This window comes from Rhea americana, unplaced genomic scaffold (genome assembly GCF_003343005.1).
Source record: "Rhea americana isolate MKP2758 unplaced genomic scaffold, rheAme1 scaffold_335, whole genome shotgun sequence".
Classification (NCBI taxonomy): domain Eukaryota; kingdom Metazoa; phylum Chordata; class Aves; order Rheiformes; family Rheidae; genus Rhea; species Rhea americana.
The window spans coordinates 322,828-350,363 of NW_028186463.1; the positions used below are offsets into that span (position 1 = coordinate 322,828).

General features: G+C 41.8%; 1 protein-coding gene across 1 annotated transcript in view; it reads left to right on the forward strand.

Annotated features, from left to right (window-relative positions):
- The window catches only part of POLD3 (DNA polymerase delta 3, accessory subunit), a 32,747-nt gene that overhangs the window by 1,753 nt on the left and 3,458 nt on the right, over window positions 1–27,536 (forward strand). Inside the window, exons 2-11 of the mRNA XM_085311229.1 lie at window positions 1,424–1,479; window positions 3,655–3,757; window positions 6,112–6,151; window positions 7,715–7,847; window positions 11,572–11,836; window positions 13,192–13,264; window positions 15,664–15,826; window positions 17,163–17,275; window positions 22,944–23,038; window positions 23,909–23,990. Of these exons, the coding sequence (XP_085167355.1) occupies window positions 1,424–1,479; window positions 3,655–3,757; window positions 6,112–6,151; window positions 7,715–7,847; window positions 11,572–11,836; window positions 13,192–13,264; window positions 15,664–15,826; window positions 17,163–17,275; window positions 22,944–23,038; window positions 23,909–23,990 (1,123 nt within the window). The remainder of the gene's footprint in view (window positions 1–1,423; window positions 1,480–3,654; window positions 3,758–6,111; window positions 6,152–7,714; window positions 7,848–11,571; window positions 11,837–13,191; window positions 13,265–15,663; window positions 15,827–17,162; window positions 17,276–22,943; window positions 23,039–23,908; window positions 23,991–27,536) is intronic.

The following is a 27,536-nucleotide window of genomic DNA, read 5'->3' on the forward strand; positions in this document are numbered from 1 at the left end:
GCCGTTGGCGGCCTGGGCATGCGCACTGCCCTCCCCCGGCCCCCACGCGTGACCAGCGAGTGGGTGCGGGGCGCCTCCGCCACCGAGGCCGAGCCAAACTCTCCGGCTGGGGCTGGGAACGTGGCGGGGGTGTCGCCGTGGGGGCGGGCATGTGCGTGGCGCCGGTTTCGCCGCGTGGGCGGCCCGCGACGGTTCCCACCCGTGTAGCAAACCAGCCCTGACGCTTCGCGGTCGGGAAACTTCCTTCCGCGGAAGCAGCAGGTTCTCGCCCTGCTGAAAGGCGAGGCAGGGCCCTGCCCTCAGGCCCTGCAGGCGGGACTCGCGTGGGTGCCCGGCCCGCCCCCACACCCAGCCCCTTTCCCTGCCCGCCGCCCGTTTGCACTCCCTAATAGCTGGAGCTGGTTTTGCTCAGGAGTCGATTTGAAAGCACCATGGTGAGAGCACTGTATGAAACAGTAGTTTCCCYTGGAAAACTGAGGCAGTCCTGACTGAACTGTCACCTGCTGCAGCATCAGCCGAAAGTTAAAGTTACTACTTAGTCTGCAGCATTTTGAAGCTTTGCTTTTTATTTGTTTATTKTTATTATTATTACTATTTTTAGGACAATTCAGGAACAGGATATGTACGTGTGCCTGTTTTTTTTCCTGTCAAACAGCTATTTTATCAAGAAAGTAATGTGCTGAAGTTGGTGCATCTTGTTGACTGTGGATGCAGTTACAGAAACATGAGCTGCCAATGTCAGTTAGACTGACAGCAATTTAATTGAACTGTCATACTTGAGTTTTGAGAGGCCCTAGTCCGAGGATTAGTTTATAAGAGGCAGAGTGGGAGAAGAAGCAGGTCTAAGGACATGGCCCGTCCAAATCATAGAAGAAATCAGTGGCAGGGCTAGGAGTAGAGGTGAGGTTGTCTGACTGGGGTAAGCACAGACGTGCTGTGCTGCAGGACTTGTAACTTGTCCCTGTGTCCCCTGTGATAGATGGAGATAGCAGGGCAATCTGGAATAAATCCTCAGTGGCAGTCTGGGAGAACAATAAAATACTTCTTACAGTTAAATGTTGTTTAATTTTCTTTTCCGCTGTGAAGCTGAAGAATGCAGACCTTCTGAATGGTTGTATTGTTTACAGTGATATTTCAAACAAGTATTTGCAAAAAGGCACCTTTTAGGGTAGCTGTTTGCTCAGGTCTTGGGGATTAAATCTGTTCATCATGGCACAATACAGGAGGTGAATGGGTCTCCGCGTGCTCTCCCTTCAATAGCAGTGGATACTGTGCTGTGGATTTCCTGGTGGGAGGGAGAAGGGAGGGGGAGRTTGAAGAGTGTGACTTATCTGTAAAACAAGCAAAGGATGAGATGTTTAACGAGTGAAAAGATTGAAGTTTTCTTGCTAAAGTGTTTTTTATTTTTATTTTTTATTTACAGGTAACGTACAAATGGCTAAGCTATACTCTGGGGGTTCATGTCAACCAGGCTAAACAGTAGGTATTAGTGCATCCCACAACTGTTTTATTGTGTGGCAAAGTCTTATTAATTACTGTTTTCACAACTGTGGTTAACGTATTAAAAACAGTCCCTCTGGAAATATTTAAAAATCTTACACATCCTCTCAGATGTCAYTGGTAACATTATTTAACACGCCTCCCTCGCTCCTCCCATTGGCAGGTTTTGCCTTGACTTTAATGAGAGTTGTGCTTTAGAGAACAGCACTCAGCTAGACTCCTTCGTGTTCTTTAAATATGAATACTTGGACCAGAATACATGTCTCAGTATTATATTACTAGAGAGATGTATGTAGCTCCTTTCATCCTGAAGTGTGGCTAACTATTTTCTAAGCATGGCTACAGTCCAGCAAATAGAGCCCTGCCTCTGTGGGAATGACTCTGCCTGTCCATATCTGATCTCAGGAGGCTGTGTATTATCTGTGGACATTGCTAGGAGCAGAATTAGGAAAATGCAAAACGTCCTCGATGGTAATTGTAGCTCATGTGTATGGCAAATATTTATCCATTCTGATTACCCTGCCGCTTAATGCATACTCCATTATAAATATGCGTCTGTCAGGCTTGATAATGAGTGTAGCTAAATATTTGAAGGATGGGGAAAGTCAGCTGTGCTGTCAGAATATTTGATAATGAGTGTAGCTGAATATTTGATAATGAGTGTAGCTAAATACTTGAAGGATGGGGAAAGTCAGCTGTGCTGTCAGAATATTTTTATGTCTCCAAATTCTGCACAAAGATATAACCTTCTCTTTGTGTATTTCAAGGAATATAAATTACTTAAATGATTTCACTTTGTTTTATAGAATCTTTAAAAGGTAAATGTTATTACAGTGAGCTCTCAAGGAATCTGAGACTTATTCTGCACAGCGAGGTCATTTTAAGCATAAAACCTGAGCGCCGCATAAGCTTTTCAAGTCCCACAACACAAATATTTTCTCACACTGTTTCTGACTATAGCTTGGACTAAAAGGGGTGTCTGCTGTGTACATGATTGCACTGTGCTGAGCCCAGCACCCCCTGTCTTGTCCAAACTACCTAAATATCAACTTGGGCATCTAGTGTAGTGGAGGGATTGCTTGGTCTCTGTCTTCCACGTGTGTTTGAACTATTTAGATGATGAGTAAATCTGAGTGTGCTTCAGTGGTGGTGTAGACCTGACGGAACAGCTTTGCTGGGAGCAGATCTGCTCACCTAGTAAACTGTGAGGAACGGGAGAATTTTCTGCCATGGAGAAGATGRTCTAGGTGAAGTGGAGGCACCTTGTCTTACTCTTAAAAGCACTGAAGAAGTCCTGTGACATCTGTGTGCTTAAAACTGTGTCCTTGAAGCTGGAGAAGTGCCAGATAACTACAGTGATAATAGCCATAAGTACATCCTAGTGCAAGGAATCATCAGTGCATCAGAACTGGAACTGGTAGTCTATATGAGTTACTGTGACAGCCCAGTTAGTGGRTTATATAAATRAATGAATGAATAATATTAGTGGGTTGTGCTGGAAGTGCCAGCCTAGTAATTGTAACCTGTCCCACTGCAGCAATGAGGATCTTTAGGTATCTATATGAGATAAAATCCTCATGGGCTGTGTGGTATTACCCCTGTTCTACAGCATAATAGGGTCAAACTCCCGTAAAGTAGTGGTGTAAGTGGGACCAGAAAGCTTGAGTCTTAACTCAACCTCCTGATCACTAATTTTRCTCCTTCTTTTCATTTCTGAATATTCTATCAATGGAAGCAATTGAGTTTCCATATATGCACCTGGCAATGTGATCTTGTACCAAAATCACCAATTTCTGTGTCAAACATTTCAGAATGCTGGGTCCTATCAAGGGGATATACTTTTCTCAATGGGAGACTTTGGAACAAGCTGCCTAGAGGATTTGAGACCATCTTGAACCAAGTTTTAAAGCTTTGAGAGCTTGTATTCACTTCACCTTTGGTTTATATAGCTGTTGGTGTCAGATTCTTCAAGGTGATAGATGAGGAAGGTGTCTCAGTAAGATTCATTTAAATTAATCTTAGTTAAAATAACTGTTTATGTCAAATGCTTCCATGTCAAACTGGTTTTGCTCTTCTTAAGTAAGCTTCACTGAAAGGGTGGTGACGGGCCCTTTATTTTTTAGGTGATTAACACTGGTTTCTTCTGTTGTGCAGGATGTTGTATGATTACGTAGAAAGGAAACGAAAGGAGAATTCGGGAGCTCAGCTTCATGTCACCTATTTGGTTGCAGGAAATCTCATTCAGAATGGACATATTGTGAGTGCTTTATTTCTCAAAGGTGTTTGTGAGCTCTTTTTTCTTGTGCCTTCCATCTTTGGATCAAAGGCCGAACTTGCTCTCTTTTTTTTCCTGTAACAAGCACAATGTACTAGCTCTTGTGTACCTGTAGAAAAGAAAGTACTACTTCTGTCTGAAAAYACAAATGATGAAAAGTAAAGGTAGACTATGATATGGCAATACAATGTTAAACAGCGCATCAAGGTTTTATTTAATTCATTTAAATCCTTTCCCCATTTAACTCTCAATTCCATCATTATCAGGCTGCAAGTTTCAGAAAACAGTCTAGAGGGGCCCTTACGRAGTTGGCTGTTCTGTTTGTTGGGATCTGCTGTGCAGTGGAAGTGTGTTATGTTTGGAGAGACTTTGTAATTCAACTAAAGTTGTCATGTTAAATAAAACAAGCTTTCTAATCTGGTATATAAGAGAAACATAAGTTTTGTAARTCATATTTTGTATTTAAATTGATTTATTAAGCAAAGGAGTCCCTAAATGTAATTAACACATTTGGTGTTTCTAGTCACTGCTTGTCAGACCTTCAGAAATGTTATCTGAAAGTTCAAAAAGGTACTCCAGGGATTTTTGAAGGAAGAATGGCAAGTTAAATGCCTTTGCGCTCCTGAGAATTTAATAACCAAACYCTAAATGCCTTTGATATTCAGCTAGATGTCTGTGTGTGTCTTTAGATACCCAAATTTCTCATACAGTACAGTCCATAGCCTTCATTTAGGATTAGTACATCTTAGTGTGTCCTGGCCTTTACTTGTAGATTGTTAAACACTCCTTTTTGGTTTTCTTATTCTTAAATAATAAGCCAGTCTACATGTAYAGAATGTTCTATTTACATCTCCAAATTTGCCTGAAACTGAAGGTAATTATTTATTGCCTCAGTTCTGTACRGTGGAATATATTTATTTGATGCTGTACAGATACTGTTAGGCTTATAATCTGAATTAACKTCGGAGGTTTCCCCCAGTTTCCTTTGAAAATAACAAGGTAACCAATTTTGTTGATACACTGCTTTTTTTTTTCCTTATTTGCCATAATGTATTTAAAGCAAAAAGTGAATAAAAAGTCCTGACTTAAATTACAAATGTTTTTAGCTTCAATCTTAGCAATTTATATTATCTTTTTTTAATAAGAAAGATGTACAAAACTGAACAAGTGAAAGTCTGACTTTAAAAACAGCAAAAATTTAAGATCTTATTTTTGAATACTACATTCTATTTTAAAAAACACAATCTGAGTGGCTCCTAAGAAAAATGTCCTGCAGAGGCAGTAGGTTGTTACAGGTAGAGATGAAACAAGGCAGAGGTTAAGAATACCACACAGAAGAGCTTAAAGCTCTCCAGACTGAGTGTCTAACCACTAGCCAGAGTGAGCAGGAGGAGAGGTCAAATCCTGGAGATATTTCTAGAACACATGTGGGCATTGGAATAACTGACAGGTAATATTTAGCATAAATCAATTATTGGGGAGGAAATCTCAACGCTTCCGAACAAACCCTGTTTCTTAATGAGTGCTTGTTGGTAATCCTGCACTACTGCGGGCTGTCAGTAGGTGTAGCCACAAGGCTGGGGATTCAACTCCAAGAATCATCTGAAAGGAGATGCAAATAGAAATTTGTCATAAATGGTTCCCAGCCTGTCCTAAGTGCTGCATGCTCTTTGCTTTTCTCCTTGTTACTTTTTGTCAGGCTCCATGAGGGACTGAGGCACTTGATCTTTCTTTACTCGTCCAGCCTTTCTCTTCAGATACTCTCTATATCAAYTGCAACCTGTTGAATGCCACAGATCAGGTGTAGTCCTTGAAGACTGAAGAAATTACATGCTGTGGAGCATATTTTCCAGAAACATTCATTTCTTGCTTTTAAATTAATGCTTACTTTCTCATTGTGTCTTGCTTCTCTAGTGTCCTATCTGTGTTACAATTCACAGGCAAACTAAATATATATACATATATATATGTGTGTGTGTGTGTGGCTAGTGTGGGCTGGCACATCAGATTTAAAGCTTTTCTCGTTGTTCTTGTTTTCATCAGTGCTTCATCTCCCACTGTCAGGAATGGAGGATAGGATATTTGTTTAGTGCTACAGTGATCTGTGAAATAATGCACTAGGAAAGAAGGAAGACAGGTTTAAAAACTAATAGCTGATGACTGTTTAAAGGTATTGGCAGAATTCTGTGCAACTATAAAGCTTCATCTATAATCTGTGGACCTTCTTATTAAACAGATAATTGAAAATACTAGTGTTACATACAATACATCATCTTAAAATTTAAGGTTGAAATTATTTTTATAAATGTACATTTTTTTTYYTTTTTTTTCCTTAGTGCCACAAGGTTGCAGTAGTGAGAGAGGATAAACTGGAAGGTAAGCAGATCTTGAAAATCATTCTTTTGGTGTTTTTTTTTCTTTGAAAGAACTGCAAAGTGAGTAAAGTTCAGAACTTGACATCTGCACACAAATGCCTGATCAAATTCTTGGGTTCAGATATATACTTCTTGTGCTAGCTATATCTTAAAATTTTGAAAATGTGAGCCGGCATCTGTGCAACTTCAAACTTGTGATTTGAGTCTTGTGGTATTTCTTAGTCACCTTCTTACTACTGACAGACAATTCCTCCTTAAAAGCAATAGTGTGCAAATAGGGTACAGCAGAGTTTCACAGTTTTAGGACGACTGTGAGCCTTCAAGCTTCCAAGGATGCTAAAACAGGTCATTCTAGTTACTGATTAAATGTGTTTGCAGTCTTTGCCCTGAGAGGTCTGGGTATTAGTTTAACATCTCGTGAGATAGTTCCGTCTTTTTAACTTTTACTATGAAAGCAAATATCCCAGACAAAAGAATGACCACTATAACACTGCTTTATGAAACTGCTCTCTGTGCACTGTCAGTCTTTTTACTGTCTTTCCCAGCCTAGTTCTGCTAMTAAGATTGGACCCATTGAAACACAACTGCAGGCTAATCATTATTTTCAGATAATATCTTTGGTGTTCAAGAGCATACTGTGGCTTTTGTGACCTTAAGTATTGGTATTAATGATCTAACTGCTTGAAAGACTCATGGTATTTCCCTTTTTGAARTTTTAAATGGCTTTCTAGCTAAACTGTCTTCATAAGTGTAGTAGATTGTCAAGCAGCGTAACTACTATCTGTCACGTTTGTTGAATTATGTGTGCTGTGTAATGTTCTATTTGGCTTTGGAGATAAGGCTTGTTCGTGTTTTTTTTTTCTTTTTGTATTAGAAGACAGGCCAAAGGTATGACTTAGATTTGGAAGAGGCTGAAGTTTGTGATGGAAGTAGGGCTGCATAGTCTAGGACTGGCACCAAGAAATGATTACTGTGTATATTTTTACAGTGCCTAGAAGCTCTGTCTCAGACCAGCGCTCTGTGCAAAGAGTATAAGCAGTGATCTGAGAAATCCTAAAAACAGCCCTTGTCTCAAGGGGGGTTACAATCTAAATAGCATAGAATAGACAAAACATCTGCTTGGGCAGACTGCTCAAGGAGACACTAGGACAGTATTGGTTGATGCTGTGGACTTTTTCTTAACAGTAGCGAATGGTTCCAGCAGGGTAGAGTTATCACCATCTGTTTTCATCCTTAACTTTAGGTAGTCATATAGACATTCTGGGTCCCAGGCCCTGGATATTTTGAAGGTAAATAMAGAGAGATTAGTCTTAATTTAGCTGTGTGAGACTCAAGTGGGCACAGTGGAAAATGCATTTGTCAGGCTTCTGGAGTTTGAKACCTCAAATTCTCGGTCAATGAGCGTAGCAAGAAGGTACAGTTATAYGTTCTGATTTTCAGGTCCTCGCTCTCAGGCGGTCTGTCGGTTGTTCTGCTATCTTTGGTAGAGCTTAGTACTTAAAGTTGCCACCTGATTCTGTAAAGGCTGCCCTAACAAAGGACTCCCCTTCTTTTTCCCAACCAGCAATGAAGTCTAAACTAGCCACAATTGCRAGTGTGCATGTCTACAGCATTCAGAAAGCCTTGCTCAAGGATAGTGGGCCTCTTTACAACACGGATTATGATATTGTCAAAACAAACCTGCACAACTGCAGCAAGTAAGTTGCATCTTGTTTTTCTTCTTACACTGTGTGATTTGAGACTRGTGAGATGTTGCTATATAGCACATTTCAGCAGCAGAAATCAATAGTTACCAAGTAAGCCTGGACCTTCAGAAGGTTAGAAAAAAGGTATCATCTGGGTCATGTCAGACCAGACCCTAGGCAAATGCATTGTGTGATTATCTGGTAACCTGAGCTATTTCCAGTTCTCAGTTGGTTCGTTTGCCCTGCTACTCCAAATGGCAAATTGTTCCAAAACCTGTCTTCCCTGATGGCTTGATGGCTAGAAWTTTTTTTCTGATTTCTGGGCCGCACTTAATTATGACCAGTTTACATCCAGTTTTCTATCACACAAGAAGAGAAGACTGTAACTGACTTACRAAACCATTAAGCGATATGCTCGGCAAATTGCTAACCCAGGCTTGTCTTCTGTTTTCATAGAATCAGTAAGGTTGAACGGGACCTCTGGAGATCATCTAGGCCAACCCCCTTGCTCAGCAGGGTCACCTACAGCATGTCAGACAGGGTTGCATCCAGRCGGGCCTTGAAGATCTCCAGAGAAGGAGACTCCACAACCTCTCTGGGCAACCTGGTCCAGTGCTCTGTCACTCTCACAGGGAAGAAATTCCCCCTCACGGTCAGACGGAACTTCCTGTGGTTCAATTTCTGCCCATTGCCTCTTGTCCTGTCACATGGGACAACTGAAAAGAGTTTGTCCCCCTCCCTTCAGGTACTTGTACACGTTGATAAGATCCTGCCTCAGTCTTCTCTTCCCCAGGCTGAACAGGCCCAGCTCTCGCAGCCATTCCTCATAGGGCAGGTGCTCCAGCCCTATCATCATCTTTGTAGCCTGTACTCTCTCCAGTAGCTCCATGTCTCTCTTGGACTGAGGAGCCCAGAACTGGACACAAGACTCGAGATGAGGCCTCCCCCGGGCTGAGGAGAGGGGCAGGGTCACCTCCCTCCACCTGCTGGCAACACTCTTCGTAATGCACCCCAGGAGACCATTTGGCTTCCTAAACACAAGGGCACGTTGCTGGCTCATGATTAATTTGTTGCCCACCAGCACTCCCAGGTCCTTCTCTGCAGAGCTGCTCTCCAGCAGGTCAGCCCCCAGCTTGTGCTGGTGCCCAGGCTTATTTTTCCCTWKGTGCAGGACTCTGCACTTGCCCTTGTGAGATTGTGCTTTCATCCACTGGGCTCTTCTGCCTGGCTGAAGATAYATGTGGAGGATGAGTTCCTGCAAGTTAAGGCAAGAGCCTGGAGTATAGGGGAAAGATGCAAAATAGTGTCACAAGTGTCCTTCGTGGTTGAACTAGAGAAAGGCTCCCCTAGAATTAAGGGGGACTTCAGTCTCCAGAGCTCATTGACTCTTCTTCCAGAAGGTGACTGGCAACTGTGTCCACCCCAGGTGCAGTTCTCTGGGGTTATCATCTATCTGTAAGGGCCAGGACTGAGATCATTGAGCAGCTGTTGAGCAGGGTCACCTTATCTGACCTGTGAGTTGATTGCTGTCCCCCTTGTACCACTGTTAAACCTTTTATGTCCCCTCTCTTTTGTGTATTTCCGCCAGGATGGCTTCAGCTTGATGTAATCAGTATATTCAATGCTGTCCAGTAGCAGATGACCAGTCTAGTTTAAAAGTGACCAGTCTAGTTTAAAAGAGAGATCCCTGCAATACAGAATTTGAAGATAGAAATTTAACTGTCTTCAAAATTTTCACTAGAGAATGACTGAGAAAATAAAGTTCTAGATGCTGTGCTTCATAAGTGAGTGTSAATACAACAGTAAGTGCTAGAGAACCCTGCTTTGGTGAAAACATACACCATGCATTTGGCTGTAATTTTGGCCTTATTGCAATCACTGTTTACTTTAGGGCACCCCTGCATGGTGACATTTGTGCCTTAGAGGAGTCTGGCTTTCAGACTTATAAATCCTGAAGGTTTAGACAATTCAGATTCAGCAATCTCATTTGTGAAGCCTACATTTGAATCCCTGCTTGCCTCTTGAGCAGAATTTCCCAGGCAAATTAAGAAAAATTCAGCTTCTTCATTTGYAGCCTGGCTGAACTAAATTCAGAATGATCATGTTTCCCCCTCCCTTGATTCGTATCAACTGCATGAATCATCTTTTATGCTTGGGACCAGATTGCTGGTGTACCCACAAAAAACTTAGCAAAGGCTTGACTGTGTGTTTGCACCAAACCAGACCTACTGACTTATATTTCCCCCTGTCCATATCTCTTTTAAGCTCTGGGGCCAAGAATCTTTATTCTGTTCTGTGCTTATATGGGACCTGTKACACTGTGAAGACAGTGGAAGTGGCTACATGTTGAGATGGTGTATTAATATAAATAACTGGATTTGATGCACATGACTCATATCAGCTTTTATGCTTGTTTTGAGTGGAAGCAGCTCCTTTCTTGCAGAGTGTAGTTTAAACATCACTTGTTTCTTCTGTGATTTTCATTTTTTAGTAAATTTTGAGTCAAGATCATAAGCACAACAGCATTAAGGAAAGTTAACTTCCTAAATCCCTGGAATATGTGAGGTTTAGGTGAGCTTGCTGAACAGTTACTCTAACTACTATCAAATATTTGTGATCTGGAGGGTTGGTGGTGTTGCTCTGAAGTGTTTGTGGAGTAGAAGCAAAAGTCATYTAGAGTCTGGTGTTGACTGTGTTGAAACCATGTTGAAAATAGGAATTGTCTTCCTTCCTTCTTTAAAGGTTTGGATGTCAAGAGAYTTCTGCTGCAGCCTAGAAATGCTGYAGTGATGGTGATATTCACTAATACATTTCAGTTTCTGATCCAAATAGAAGTGACCGTGAACTGTTCAAGTGAGCCTCTAACGTGGAGGCACAGAAATTAATAGGCAGAAAAAGTTTTTCTTATGCAAATAAAAATATGCTATGTAATTCAGTGGATTGGAAGGCATGAGCATGTGTTTTCCTGGTGACATTTTTGTAGGAAATTTGGAAAGCCTTGCCTGTGACTTGCCCAGTGGGGAGCAGTATTCAGTTATTTTGGGTATTCCTATTCCTGACAGTTAGTGAATTGTATTGTAACTGTGAGCAAATCATTTAGTTCTTGTTTCTCACTATCCTCAAACAATCATGTTTCAGATTGTTACAAGCTGAAGTGTGTCTCTGTCTACTAGTAATTACATGGGAATGACTTTATATAGTTAAATCTCTGAATGTCCTGGATATCTTCAGAGTGATTTCAGGAAATTGTAACTGAAACTAAACTACTTACCTGGCTGGAGAGGTTTTGCTTGCTTGCTGTGGCAATAGTGGACATTATCAGAGCATCTGAACTTTAAATGTTTTAGATCATCAGATGGCAATACTGCTTATGCTGCAAGCTTTGGCGAGTGTAACCAGTTTAGGAATAAAATTCAGCTCGCTCCATCCCCACCTTGGGTGTGGAGACAGGCTCCCCCACACACATTTGCACCCTCCCCACTGAAACCTGAACAGCTTTTTTTGCGTTTGAATGCTTTGGCTGTTGCTGACAGGTTCAGCTGATCCTTTTAGTAGAGGTCTCCATCATTCTTCTTCTGTGCCAGCCTTTCTTTCTTGCCCCTTGCACAAATTAAATTGCTCTTTTTCCCATAACAGGAGAACATAGAACCGGAGAAGTAAGGCGCTGCTGGGGAAGACACCAGGGCGAAAAATAAGAAGTTAAAGGGCTAATTAAATTTTTCACTCCATCACACAGGTTTAGTGCCATTCATTGTGCCGCTGCGGTCCCCAGGACGTCAGCCGACGCTTCTCCAACGCAGACGTCTGCACAGGCTGGTTCCCAGACTCCGAGTGACACGAATGCTGTCAGTGTGCCCGTGGTCAACGGTCACGGTCCGTCGACTGCTAAACAGACCTTGCAGCAGCCCAAAGGGATCATGGGAATGTTTGCAGCAAAATCGGCTTCCAAACCCCAGGACCCAAATAAAGAACCTAAAGCAGAGGCTAAGGAGACCCCAGGTGTAAGTTACCTCAGACCCTTTGGCAGCCCATCGGATTAATAGATTTAATGAACCGTTCTTGCTTCGTTGCTGCTTCTGGTTCTAGACTTGCTATCCGCTGGGAACGCTCAGTCACTCTTTCTTAAGTATTTAACAGTATATCATGTCTTCTCTCAGTCATCTTGGCAGGGAACATATATTTTGCCATGCTCTTGACCTATCCAAAGAAGTATATTTGCCACAGCTTTAATGCTTTGATATTCTTTGAGCCTGATCTCCAGCTAGTAGAAGCCAGCGTAGCTGCATTATTGAGACAATTATTCCTTTGTCTTCAGTTATGCCAGTATATACAGCAGTTGAGGATCTCGCKCTCTCTGTTGTGCTTAAAAGGATTTGTTTTGAGCAATAAGTGAAATGTAAGACTTGCAGGTCTTAATCAAGGTGTTTAAACTTAGTTTGTGAGAGACATTTCAGAGTTTGACCTGTGCAGGACTAAAATGTTTATCTTTTCAGCTGCTTTTTTCTTTTTTTTCTTAATCCCTCCAGGATAGATTTGTTTTAATCTTGATTAGTAAAAGTGTTTTTTAAAGCACTATGTCCGTTAAATGGATATATGTGTATGGTAATAAATGGTAATGTGATTTTGTTTTTTTCAGAACAAATGAGTATGTTTTGGGACAATTTTCTGATTTTTATATTGAATTTAGAACTGATGAAATCTGCTTGTCTGTGTTTTGGAAACTTTCAGGTCTGATTTGCCTTTTTTCCCATCAAAATAAATAGGATAAGGAGGCTAACCTTCTTTAATTTTTTTGTTTCTTTTTGTGATTTTTTTTTCACTTTGGTTATGAGTATATTAACGGAATAGAACTGCTGAGTTGTTTGCAAAAAATATCACTGAACAGTGCAATGTGCCAGAGTAGCTGGATAAAGTCTTCATGGTTTGGCCAGTCTGTGTTCTTTCCTCGGCTGGTTACTGAGAATTGAGGCACTGATATTTTGCAAAAAGAACAGTTCTTTACTGGGAACTGACCCAAATCCCAACCACTTATTTCAGTAACACTGTCAGCCATCAGATGGGAATGTGACCTAAGTTAGATTTGAAGGCATAGCTAAGGAGTGGTAAGTAATGTACTCTCATCCCTTAGCTCCGTGCAGTTTCTAATGTCTTTGAATTCTCCTAAGGTAATACTGAATCGAAGATAATGACTAGTCAACAAAATCTGCGTATTCGTTTTGTTTGTCCAGAACCAATACTATGCATTTTGAGGGCTRTGTTGCAAGTGTGCTGATGTGTCCGTGTCTCTTTTCACTAGATACTAGGCTAAATGTAGGCAACATACAATTCCTGTGGTTGCTCTTGTTTTTGCTTCCAGGTGTCTACAGCAAGCAGCAAACCACCAGGAAAGGTCAACATAATGAACAATTTCTTTGGAAAAGCTGCCATGAGTAAGTGCTTTATAACATACATCTGTTTTCAGAAACCATTGTGGTCAAGGATCAGCCATCTGTATTAAAAAAAAAAAAAAGTTTGAAAGCGTATTGGAAATCTATTGTTTTAGCTAAGTAGCAATTAGAAATAGTTTATGATACCAAGTATCTTGCTATGCAGTTGTGATGGGGAGGTATAAATAAAGAAAAAAGAGCAGAACTCTCCCTTTAAACCACAAGACATGAGGCTAGTTGGATTTCCCTTATATCCTCTATTGTCATAGTTTTCYATATTGTTTTTTTTTTTCTGCTCTTTTGAACTCAGAGGAGTTAACTTTTGTGTATGCAGCTCAAGGCAAAAATGAAAGAAAAGTTTTAAGTAGAATTTTTCTGACAAAAAGCTTGCTGGGTGGAGATCAATTAAAATGACATATTTGTGCAGACTAACCCAGGAAGGATTTTTAGTGCAGAAGAAAACTGATTTAAAGTGAGTACYTTTGACTGGAGGATTGGCTATTGGCGAAATGATTGCCAAAGCCTGTTAGACTGTGTGTGTTAATGACACTTGCTTTTCATAACAAACCACTGAAGAGTCTATGGTTATATTTGGGGTTAATTCTTCTATAGCAAATTGAAGAGCTAATAATCAGAGTAGAAAAATGAGAAGTCGTTCTTCCTCTTTGAGTACAGCTCTGAATTAGATGGCTTCCAGAGGCCCCTTCCACCCTGAATTATTCAATGTGCTGAAGCTGTTGAACAGACATTGGAAAAGAGCTATAGGACTTTCTTCAAAAGATGCTTTTAGAATACAAGAGGATTTGAAGAATAGTTACTGGAAGAGAATAAACAACAAAATTCTTTCTAACAAATATCTATTAGAGCTTGCAGGGTACAGTTCCAATGCTAAACACACAGTACGCCATAGCGTTGGACATCTCTGAGCTCCTGTTCTGATGAGCCTTGAGACTGAGGGAGCTGAGAATACTTTCAGCCTAACCATTACAATTCTAAGGGCAATTACTACCATGAATTCAATAAATTCTTAAGATCTGGGAAGATCTGTAGACCAAAGTTTGTGTTCTGGAAATCCAGGAAGCTGAAATGGTAAAGATGACACATCAATGATACAGAAAACTTCTTGGATCTATTTCTATGATTTGTGGTGAGGTTAGCTTCTCTGTTTAGCCCTGTCAGGGAGCTCTTCAAAGAAGAGGTAGCTGCTGGGTTGGAGCAAACAACAGAACTGGAAATGATTATGTGTATAGGAAAGGTAGGTTGAGTTCAGGAGGGCGATTTATTTCCTGCATGTTGATACGTTTCTCCTGGCATCAAAGATTTCACTATTGCCGGAAAGTCCCAAGTTAATAATTGAGCCCTTCAGCTCTATGCTATTGATCATAAACAAGAGAGATGTCATTCATACTCYTATATATGAGATGTTTTCCCTCGCTCAGTGAAGCAGCCAACCTGTTTTTCAGGTTGTGTCAGAAAGGTGTTGACATGAAGTCTTTTAGCCCTCTCAATAGCCTCTGCTCCTATTGACACTGTAGTTATTGTTACCTGTTATTGTTGAGTGCTTTTTCTTCCCCAAGGCATCTTGCACTTGAGTTTACAGGTTTCTAAATCGTCTTGTCCTCTCTTCATTGTGCATGTGTGTAAAGCTGCTGAATGAAGCTAGCAGGCTGTAATTAGTACTAATGTGCTAAAAGCTTTGCCTATCGGGATGACAAATATGCTATTTTATCCCTCTCCCACCTGCTGTCTCTTCTCTAGTACTAGATTAAGTCTTTTAGAGAAGAATTATCCTTGTACATTGTGCTACGTAGACAAAGGAGATTGGTTCTTTATCATTTTGGGGTGGAGGGGGAGAGGGAAGATGTAGCCAGTACACTTTTCAAAATACTAATACTACTGGGCTGTAGTGTTATTCAGCATGGAGACTGCACACAGTGCTGTTTGATTTTTTTTTTTTTTTTTTTCCTCAGTCCTGATTCTTCTCTTTCTGTACTCTTTCATGTGTGATTTCAATGCTCTGATTTTTAGCAGGGGTAAATTGACAATAAAGATCGATGTGCTGTTACCCCAAGAGGGCTGCCTGGAGGAGGAGCTCCCAACTTGTTCATAGCAAAATATCTCTTGAGAAAATTGGCAATGTTCTGTGGCACGTAGGTCCTGGTGATTATGCAGGGTGTGCCCTTAAAAGAGAACCAAACCAGTAGATCAGCTAGAAATGCAGACTTGTTCTTTTTTCATCTATGACAAAGCTTGGTCAAAGTAGATCCCTTAATGCTTTTTCGTGTGGCCTGTAGTGCTTTCCATTTTTGTGCCACATGGTGTTTCATTTAGCCAGCTCCTTTGTAGGTTCTGGTTCATATTGAATGCACAGTGTTTGTTCCTTCTTAATTCTTTATTCACAGATAAACTCAAAGTCAATCCTGTGCCTGAGCAGCCAAAGGAAGAAAAAGAAGTAGTCAAGCCTTCTGTTCCTGCAGCAGAACCAGAATCAACCCCCAGTACCATAGCAGAGAAACCTGGGAGGAAAACAGAGTCTACTAAAATTCAACAAAAGGACAAAAAAAGGTGGGCCATACTTTTCAGCGTCCCTGTCATCTGTTAACCCACTTGTTGATGGCCTGTGCTGGGCTGGCTGGTCTTACGATGCTGGCTCACCTTCTGTTTCCAGCTACTAAATTGCATTAAATGTGGCTAAAATTATCTCTTAGGATTTTTTCCTACTAATTCTTTTCCATTTAGGCGAGTGCTGTAGATGCCTTAGGGCCATTTGTGCCATTGCAACTGGGAAGGGACACAATCCAGGTACTCCTCAGCGGGAGGGGGGCAGCTTTCCATGAGACAACCTCACGCTGCGAACAGGCTCAGTACAGACCCCGCAAGCAATCTGTGGGGGCTGGCAGGAGCACCTGTACTGCAGGGAAGGTAGTATATTCCCAAGCTTGTATGTACACAGTTTCTAGCACACAAAGTTCTGCTTGTTGATTTCTGTAGCTAATGTACTGCTGCTTTCGATGTCGCTGGTTTATTTTGGGCTGAGACTCCAAGTAAATTTAAAGTTCAGCCCTTTGTGTTTAATCCAACCCAAACTGACAGAGACCAAAAATCATTACAGTCTGATGGCTCTCTGGTGGCCTATGAGTAATTAATTGGTGGTCTCAATCTGTTTCTTACTAACTAGGTAAGCACACCACCCAGCCCACCATCACAGTTAGTGCTAACTGGTCTTCTTTTTGATAGTCTTGCTGAAAAAGCCAAGGGCCTGGAAACTGCACGCTGGCAATGTGGTGTTGGGGAGGCCACTTGGGCTGTACCAGCTCTATGAGGATATGCAGGCCTTTAGCCTCCAGGCTTGTTAGTCTGACATGTCTCGCCAACAGTAAAAAGAAAGAAGCTATTTTATTTTTCCAGTAGTCTTTAAAAATGGCTCCAGGATTCTGAGACACTACCTCATAGTCGGTCAGTGGCAAGCAGTCTGTCAAAAGAGCTTCTGAGTGATCCTGTTGGGGACATTAGTGTTTGGGAGCATGAGCTATAGAGACAAGATCAGTAACATGCTCTTGCCAGGTTACTGTGGCCAAGCTAGGTGAGGTACTTGGCAAAATGCTGAACTGTAGAGGGGCTAAAGAAATCCTTCTCATTTGAAGAACTGGATATGGGTAAAGATGAGAAGCATAAAAATGCTCATATGCCTGTGCCTGGTTGTATATATGAGTATGCTTCAGCATATGTAATAATCATGTTTGAGGTACAGAGGTATTTGATTCCTTGCTAACAGTCCTCTTATCAGGAATATACTTGTCCAAATACATATGTTGCTTTCMTGCATACACAAGGCATAACACATGTTCATTATTTCTTTTTCCTCTGTCCTGCTTTTTTTCTTTTCTTTCCGCTGTGGCAGTAAAATGAAGAGGATGAACAARTCAGATAATGAGGAGGAAAGAGAGCCTGAAAACCTCAAGAAAAAGAGGAAGAGAATCAAACAACTTCAGTCTGACAGTAGTGATGACGAAGGTAAAAGATATGAAAACAACCAGGCATGTAGGTCAGGGGCCTGATTTCAACAATGTTATTATCCAAGGCTGTTGGTCAAGGATTGAGGGAATAGTTTAGAGGACTGAAGACTGCAAAAATTTCTTTTGTGCTGCAGGCCTCAGTCATTTAGTTTTTGGTTTAGCTTACACAGATTTGGCTGTCTCCTCACCAAGTGTGCTGCCAGTCACACTGACTTGTGTGAAATAGGTTCTCAAATCTCTTGTGAAAGACGTAGTGTCTTCCAGAATTATATAATTGGTCATAACCAGCTGATTTGGTGAGCTGTAAACACTTGCTAAATGACCCCCACKCCCCAAAGGTCATTTTTAGTATCTTTATTCAGGCTGTTTATAGAAATGCTTTGGAAGACAGCATTGGAAGCAAGATTCCAAAAAATAGATAATAGAGAAACTGGAGGCAAAACAGTTGAGCCATATCCGATGCGACTCTGCGTCTCCTCAGTGTTTGTTGGCTTTGATAGGAGTAGGGTGCCCAGAACATCGCAAGATTTGGGCTTATAATGAGGAACAGCAGAGCCAGATTCCAAAGAATTTGGATAATTGAGGTGACAAATGCCGTTCAATGTAGATAACTGGAAAATAAGTTGCGAAGCAAGCTGGGGAGTATGTGCGAAATGGAACAGTCATCCAGCAAGCTGATCAGGAAAAGAATTTGGAGATCATTATGGACAAATAATTGAAACCATCAGCTTAGTGTACAGCTCCAATAAAAAAAGGTAAAAYAGCTAATAGGTTATATTAGCAAAGGGATGGATTCCAGAAGGAGAATTGAAGGTCTTTGCTTATTTATTATGGGCAGCACATGAGAAAATGACTGTGAAATGAAGAGAATCTGTAATACAAATGAGGGATGGGGATACTGCTGGATATCTTAGGCCTAAGGTGGCAAGGAGACTGCTATTTTCATGGTTTCTTTTTTGCTCAGCGTAATTTCAAGTGATCTCTGTCATCAGCCATCCATCACTTCTGCTCAAACTGTTCCACAGGATGATAAATATCTCAGGAAACTGTTCTTCATGATCAGTCTTAATTTCATCACATTCCTGTGTGCAGCTCCTTGTTTAGCCATAAAAAATGTATATGCCCACACTCTTTGGTATTTATTTCTTTAAATATTTGTAAGCTATTATCTGGTCTTTCCATTTACTCACCACTCAGCCAACTGACAAGCTGGGTTGTTTAGCTCTTAAGAAGGAAGATTGAAATCAGCCCATTTAGCCACTTGAAGCGCTACTCTTTACTGGGTTGGAATTTCTCAGCTTGTCAGTTCTCTGCTAGCAAGAGCAGGCAGGAATGAATCCTTCATTTCAGGTTTGTGGTAGGACTGTATGGAGACACTGTTCTTGGAAGCACAAAAGTTTGTTGGTCCTGTCTTCCTCTTGCTGCTGTAAGTTGGGGACCCCCRGCCTGCAGTGTTTGCAACAGTGTTAGACACGTAACATGTTGGTAGGCAACCTCATAGTCTGCTTTCTTTATCTGTTTCTGTTACAACTCTTTTAATGCAGGAGCAGTGCTGGAAGATTGTCATAAGCTGAGGACCACTCCTGTAGAGCACTGCAAACTCTTGCAGATTGCTGCATACACACTTAATGTTTTTCCATATCAGAGCTCTTGGGCCTCTCTTGTGGAATATCTGTGTTAGATTATCATACACTAAATAGTTAATTCCTTTGAATGTGGTGCCTTGTGTTTTCATTTGTTCCGAGACAYGGTCCAGAGAACGTGTGTGTACCCCTAGTGTCAGTGCTCTCCTGCATCCTTTTGGTCTTTCTGCCTTGTTTTATTTGTGCTCTTAAAGGTGGCTTAACTGGATTGGCAAGTAAAAACCATGGAGTTAGTCCTCGGGTGAGATTGGGGGCCTACTTGTCCTATTACCCACTCTCTAAATTAGTAACCCTAGACATTAAATATAGTAGAAGTAGGGATAAGTGCCTGCTTCTCTTGGGGGAGGGGGTATTTTACCCCYATCTAACCTACCAAGCTACTACTATGCAAAAAGCCTGACTTTTCATTTGGAGAAGTCTCTTGTTTCTCCTCTTGCTCTTCCTGCATCAGACCCCTTTGGTCTTTCCACCTTTTCTGGAGAATTAGTTTTGTACCATGTGAAGAATTGGCTTTGTATTATGTATTAGAATTGCTAATTTATGCACGTTATAGTGGTACATACAAATTTGTGTGTTATACAAATTAGCTTTGTATTATTCCCTTTTGAAAACAGGGAAAGATTAGAACTGAGAGCTGCTCTTCACCTCCTTCTTAGGCTAATGGCTGTCTAAACCACCCTGATTAGCTCTGTATTCAGAGGTTTGCTTCTGCTGTTTGCCCTTCTAAATCTAATTGGTTAAAAGAAGAGAGGTTCAAACTCTTTGAAATATTCAGATTGAATCCAGATTGATAATATATGTAGTATTACATACTGTATTCCAGTATGAGAGTATAAATTGGATAAAACAGATGCTTCTAGGAAAAATCATACAGCAGCTGGACTTTGAGAACATTTACCCTTAAAGTGGCAAATGGGTTTCTCCAGAGAGCAGGAACAGTTTTTAATCAACAACACTCAGCAGAAGAGAGCCTGGAGTGACATTGTTTTGCACGATGTCCCAGTGGGAATTAGAGAGGAAGGAGCCATATGCTGTACAGCATTTGGAGATCGCTGCCAAGGAGGGCCTGGCTCATCTAACACCTGCACAACTCACCCACAGATGATAGAAGGTTACGTTTTAAATATGTAAGATGCAATATGGGAACAAAATAATTAGTGCAGGTATCAAAAGCTAACGGTCTAGCTGCTGCTTATGTTGATGCACCAAGCTAACCTGGCTGACCTCTGCTTGAAGCAAATTAGGAGGTTCTTGCAGAGGCTGCTCCACCGCAGCTCAGAGGGGCAATGGCCTCGGCAGGGGCAATAACCTTTCCAGTGGGTGCAGCTGGAGTCGCGTGGAGATGCCTGTCCAGAGCCATTACTGTGATTGAGTGGCATTCAGACAGGGCTCCACCTGTGTAACTGTGMTAGTAAAACCACTGCCCTTTTTAGAGGGGCTCACAGTGACAGTTCATGGGTTTTAAACTGGGTCCATATGGACCAGACCATGGGCCTAATGCAAAGCACTGCATGGACGTTTGTCAGTGCAAGTCTTCTGTGTTGCTCTTCTAATCTACTCCTAATCTACTGAAACTAGCCCCAAATAAGCTATAAGAATAGCTTATTGACATAAGCGTCAGCCTGTTGTATCAAATTGAAAATACAGAAGGCATAAAAGGCAATCATTTTCATTAAAAAGATTTTTCATTAAAAATCTATATCGGTATGAGGGTGCYTTAGTCACTGCAGGTTGGTTTGCTTCCAGTGCCAGAATAAACTACACGAGTGTGTCCACAGAGGACGGGAGGTTTTGGCAGCTTCAGCTATACCAACATAGGCAACATTTCATAGTGTTGACAAGCATTTTACAGCCACTTTGGATGGTGATTTTGGTGGCACTGTAACCTACAAATTCTATCTCTTTCAGAGAGCTGCAGTAGAAGCACTAGAGCTTTTCACAGTTTATCCAGGCAGGGTCAGAGCAAACTGAACAAAGCCAGAACTTACGTCCTTGGTACATCCGGTTGCCCAGCTTGTATCCATTTCATGCAGCTGTTGCTRTTGGGTAAACTGTGGGCAGCAGCTAGAGGTTGACTTGGGAGTTATCACATGTCAGAGGACTGTGCTGGCTGGAAGAGGATAAAGTAATAGAAAAGCAGCTTTATGGGAGTCAGAAACACCCTGACGTGGGGAGAAGGTGCCTTCTGTTTGCCAAAGCTGGGGAAATTGGTCTGAAGGGGGCTGAAGAAAAACCTGAATTTCCCTCAAACGAGAACCATAGCAATGCCTCTGGCTGAGCGTGGCAGGAGTTGCAGTTTTCCACTAGGGCAGTTTTCAGTCCTTGTGTAGACTCTTAAGAATCTTTTATGATTGATCTGATCGCTAGGTCTATTCTTTCGAGTAGTCTGTAAATCTCATTTGAGGCTCGGTAGTACAGGGGCACTTGAGCCTGCAGTTGCTGTGAGACTATGATAAATGCTAAGAATTCTGAGCTCCCTGCAGCTCCTCAGCTGTGATCGCGGCCTGCCTCGGCAGTTAGCACCTTGGAGTAGATCAATTGTTTGGTTTTATCTTTACACAACCGCCAGATCCAGCTATTTGAAGCAAGGTGAAATACCAAGTCATGTTATTCCACTCTGCATTTCTATGCCTTGCTTACTGAAGTAGTTAGGAGGCTGAGTCCTTGTTTGAAGAATGTAATTTATTATTCAGCATTGGCAGCTGACCACTGTTTCACTTGAGCCCTTCTTAACCTGTGAAGGTCAGCTGGCCGTATGCCTGGCACAGTCATAACTCTTAACACTGACCTAATCGGTTGGGACAGCTACAGATCCAGAATTCGTGTTACAACGACAATATGAACGCAGTGCTACAGCCAGCAGAGGCTGGGAGGAGAAGCCAAACAGGCACTCTGTCCTCCCGTCCAACAGCTCAATTGTTCTTATTAAGCAATAGGTCAGATGAGGAGTTTCTTCCCCCACGTTCCTAGCTCTCTCCCACATTTGCGGACTTGTGTGGCAATATTTCTCACTTGGACTTGGAGGGGACTCTCTTTAAAGCCTTTTAAGTTAGTCTTGGTGCCTTCTGTGTGATGCAAGGTACTGCTCTTCCCCTTTGCTCTATGCTGAATATACATTATCCTCGCAGCTCTGTTCCTTTGCCAGCTCCACAAAAGACTGACCCTGGCTTTTTCTCATATGTATATAAGTCCTGCTAGTTTCACTAAGGTCCTGTTTGACAGAGCTGCTAGAGGTTCCAGTGCTGGTTTTGCTGTGTACAAATTAGTAAAGGTGGCCTTGACTATTTTGGTTAGTTTTGGCATTGAAAGGATTCCACTCTCTTGGTCCTTGCACCATCTGCTGCATAGAGAAGAACTTGGATCTCATGATGACAGATGAAAGAGTAGACTTAGCTATATTTTTTTTCAAATGAAGAGTTGTGATGTCCATTAATAAGATCCTTAGGGTGAATAATAGCATGTTGTACTTAATCCTTGGATTAAGGACGTTTCAAGCTAATAGTACTGATTACTTGAGATTTGTAGCACGACTTATGAAGCAATGASTCTTTTACCAATGCTGGGGGAGGTGCAGAGTGAAATTAAGGTCAACCACTGAGCTGGGAATATGTAGTCTTAAACTCTGACTCCTTTAATTTCTAAACAAATCACAGTGCCTCTTGTTTAATGAGCAAGTGAAATACATGGCTAAAACTTTCCAGTTTCTCTGCCTGTTTTTAGTGCTTCATTTGGTAGAGCAAAAATACCAAATGTACTTTCCCCATCCTGTCCCATCCTCTACCCTTTTTCCTTTGGGWACTGCAGTGTGTAGCAGGTTAGATTTCTGGCTGGAGACAGACAACATGGCACATTTTGAACTGACTTGAATAAAACAAGTCTGAGGTATCAGTTGCAAACCTCAAGCTAAGTACAAGTTGCAGGCAATTGCCCAGAGTCAAATTAGATCACCTGAGACAAAGTAGTGGCTGCAAGAGGTCACTGGGCCCACATACTATCAAGAACTTCATCTGTGCTTCTTACCAGATGTCCCACCATTTTCCACACCYGAGGAAGTGAAAGCTCCATCTCCACCTCCCCTACCTGCACTGAAGACTGAATTGGAGCCTGCATCCACTGAGGTAAAAGCATATTATGGTTGTTATCATATGTTATCTGATTCACCTGGGGATTTCCCAGTCACTTTTCAGATGTTAAATCTAGAGGGAAGGTCCTGCTTGCTTGTGAATTCCATCACATTATCCAGCTTGAAAGAATCCATTGTGTTCACTATTCCATTCATTTTCTAGAATATAACTTTATTTAAATTCTAGCTTTTCTGCTGACATAGTGCAGTTTTCTGGGATTTTTCTTTTCCTCTTTTTCCCTCCTAATGGTTCTTTGAATTGTAACTTGCAATTGAGCACTCTTCCCTCTAAATCTTGGCCTCAGGAGTCAAGGCAGGGCCAGAAATGAAACCAGAGAATCTTGGTACTGAGCCCTGTAGCACAGAGAAGCAGCTGCCTGAGAGGTGGGCTGTGACTGGCAAGAAGTGAACCCCTGAGCTGAGAAAACACAAGTAGCTTTATTGTAAGTGCAGTTATTCCATTACAGCAAGGGTTCTGATGTCTTGCACACCTTGTTGTTTTTTCATTTTTCAGAGGTATGTTGAGACAACCCCAATGCACTCTTCTAGCATAACTAAACAAATTTTGAAATGTCACATGCCCCAGAAGAGGGAACGTGTCCTTTGTGCTGCAGACAGGAAAAGTTGCTGCCTCACTTAAGCTCTGTTTTCTCTCTCTCAGATTTGTCTTGGTAGCGTGGGGAGAATTGTAGCATTAGCAGAAATAGGACTAGGGTAACCTGGGAAGGGACAGAATTAGTTACCAAACCATGCTCAACTTTATTGAAGAGATTAGACTTATCTTCTGATGCTTATGTTCTTATAACTTGGCCACATGCACAAAGCCTTAATATTTGATTTYTCACAATACTGCAATGTACTTCAGGTTTCAGCTGGAGGGAGGAAGAGGAAACGGAAGCGTGTGCTGAAATCCAAAATGTTTGTTGATGAAGAAGAAGGCTGCATGGGTAAGACGAGCTGTTTCCTACACGCTACTCTATTAGAGAGATGTTGAAGATTTATTGTTACAGGCCAAGCCTGTCCAAGGTTTGGGAAGAGATTCACGATATCACTTTGTTATTCTGCTTCAACCTCATGCTCCTGGACTGAAGTAAATTTCCTTTTGGTGAAGGAGTGGTAGGGAGTCATGGAGTTACGGCAGACTCTTTTCTTTTTTTTTTGATTATTCTCAGAGTTTCTTCCAGTTCTTCCTTCCCTCCTAGCAGGATGAACATCTTTGCTCTCCTCTCCAAAGATACAAGCTTTTAAAGATGATACAGAGAGAGGGCTAGACTTTGGGATAAATTCTGTTTGCTTGTGTCTCCAGAAGTATGCARCACAGCTTGATAATAAGTTAATGTATACATTTGTAAGTATCCCAAATAAAGTGGGTGCAAGAAGCAAACATCTGGAGCTTAGGAAGGGTTTCTCCTCCTGATAAGGGTGGTCCTGCTTTGGGGAGACAAGAGAGTCTTTACACAAGTACTGAGAGCCAAAGGCTTTGAATTCCAACCTGACTGGACACYGATTCCTTCTGTGACCTTGAGAAAGGTGCATAATATTGCTGTTCTTACTTCTTCCTCTGTATCCTGATGTTGAAGTAGAGCTACAGAAGTTCAGAAATATTTTTTAAAAGTTTTAAAAATGAAGAGGGTGGAAATGTTTTCTAAAACACCACTGTCAGCCCAACTGCATGGGATGCTTAACGTTCTCCAGACTGGTTGATCTGAATAGGTGTCAAGGGAGCTCAGTCAGTTCTAGAAAATCCACTGTTGTGCTTGTACAGGTTTGCCGTTGTGCATAAGCATAGATAGGTGCAAGCTGACTTGGCCCAAACTTGGAGCTGCCTGGRCATGAGTAAGCTTGTGTCTGTTTGCACCTGTCCGTATAGTTATATCTTATGTTTCCTATTAACTTTGTATTGTCTCCTTTAAAGAAACATAAAGCTAGCACTCATCAGCTGGCTATGATAGTAACTGAGATCTCAAGTACTGTTATTTTTGTCAAAGAAATGGACTTGTTCAAAGTTGTTGATTGATTTGGCTAGTTGCGTTATGGTTTGTTTTGTACTCCCATCCCAGATAGAACCATTAAAACCCTTGGAAGAAAAACAGAACAAAAAAAGCATTAGCTGGRGAGTAAATTTTAACAAGGTCTCCATCCAGAGCTCGCAGTAATGACTGTTCCGGATTCAGTTTCCAGCAAAGAATGCTTTTTGTCTCTCTGTTCAGCCTTTTCCAAATGCACCAGGGCTGGGAAGATTGCCTTTCTTTCTCCCTCAGCCCCACCCCCCAATGGATTTAATAGTCTCTTGTGAAATCTGGACCTTTGGTTTACAGTTCGTATCCACTATGAAAAGGGAAATGCAAGCCCTGTTGTGCGTTTGGAAGACAGTACATCTAGGAAGGAGAGGTGGATGGATCTGCAATACTGAAGAATGGGGTGGGAAGGAGATGCTGCCTTCTGCACTGAAAACATACCAGGCTGTTGTGCAGAACTCGCCGTCTGCTTATTGTCCAGTTTCCCCCTCTTCACCCTTTCCCTGCACCGGGAGGCCAAATAACTTGCAAATCTCCTAGGCTAATGTGTATTGTTGTTATCTTTTGAAATAGAGGATTTTTCTTTCCCTGCTGTCTTATTTTCCTTTTTAAACAAGGCTAGTTTATAGAGATGTTAAATCCAACCATTCAGATTAGGCTGTACTTTATATTTCTCTGATTTAAGGATCATTTTCACAAGAGCTGTAGCAGCAAAGAACTGATGTCAAAAAGCAAAGCTAATTTAAGGTTTAGCCCTGAGGGGAAATTGAGCAATTAAAGGATCTGTGGAGTTAAGCACAAGGCATGTCACTGTACATCAACTGGGACACAATCAGTTGAGTGCACGCTCTCAATCTATAGCAAAGGGGAGTTACTGAGGTTTAAGCTAATGCTTTTCTACCTCGCTCTTGCTAAAGCCTRAAACAACACATGTGGACTTCTGTATTGGAATAACCATGTCTGCATTATAGGTAAATTGATCATACAGCACTGGCTTTTAAATTAGAACTCACACACACATTTGAGTTACTGTGATTTAGGGAGTCCCAGCTGCGAGCTGAGCTGCTGTGTAGCAGTAACTGTCTATTTGCATGCTCTCAGCTGCCTCAGATGCCAAGTTTTGCAGTTCAGGTGAGTAAAAAGGAGTTAATCTAAGATGTATTATCTTGCAATTGGAGGGGATTAAGCACACACTGTTGGAATTACCCACAATTATTGACATGAGTGACACACAGTAACTTTGTAAAGCTCTGTTACTGGCTASTGATCTCTTAAAGCTGCTCACTGAAAAGCCGTTTGCCTCTGAAGGTAAGTTAGCTTGGATTTATAGTCTCTACTTGAGTATGCACTAACACCAGAGCAGGATTTCATACCGTTTCTCTTCCTAACCTTTGATTACATAGAAAACCGTATTTGATTTGATGTATTGATACAACTTAAAGCTAGATTCCCAGAAGTAAGGAAGTTAGGACATCTGTTTAAAAGAATACRGTTGCTAAAGAAAAATGATTTACTAGAAGAATACCAGAACACTTCTGGGAAAGCTGAGAAAACAACATTTACCAGCATCTAACAATGTCTTTCGTCAGTGGAGCTGACTGCAGTTTCAGTTAGCATTCCTTTATATTTCTTAGCTTTCCATCATTGGGCACTGACACTATTGAGCAGGTAATCACATTCAGTAATAGTCCCTGACTTCAGTGATGGGCTAGTTCTGTTTTTCAAAGGAATTCTTTATATTTGCCCTGCTTGACCACCTGTATATAAAGAACTTGCTACCTGTGTTTTCTGCTCCTTTTCTCATCTCTGAGGGATCCTGGTGTTGCATTACTCTTTCCTGACTTTCTGATGTGCACAGTGGTGGTGGGTGACAGGAAATCTAGCTCTGTATTTGGGTCATCTTTCCCTGAAATCTAACTGCCTAACTGATTGTTTGGGCCACTGTAGAAACTGGACCAAGTTAGAGTGATGTTTCTTCAAGCATCATATAAAGGTGGATTGAGAACTGGCTGAAAGGCAGAGCTCAGAGGGTCRTCATCAGTGGCGTGGAGTCCAGTTGGAGGCCTGTGGCTAGTGGCCTCCCCCAGGGCTCAGTACCTGCTCCCATTCTGTTCAACTTCTTCATCAGTGACCTGGATGAGGGGACAGAGTGCCTCCTCAGCAAGTCTGCTGATGATCCCAAGCTGGKAGGAGTGGCTGACACACCWGAGGRCTGTGCTRCCATTCAGAGAGACCTGGACAGGCTGGAGAGCTGGGTGGAGAGGAACCTCCTGAGGTTCAACAAGGGCAAGTGCAGGGTCCTGCAYMWAGGGAAAAATAASCCTGGGCACCAGTACAAGGTTGGGGCTGACCTTGTGGAGAGCAGCTCTGCAGAGAAGGACCTGGGAGTGGTGGTGGATGACAGGTTGACCATGAGGCAGCAATGTGCCCTTGTGGCCAGGAAGGCCAATGGTCTCCTGGGGTGCATTAGGAAGA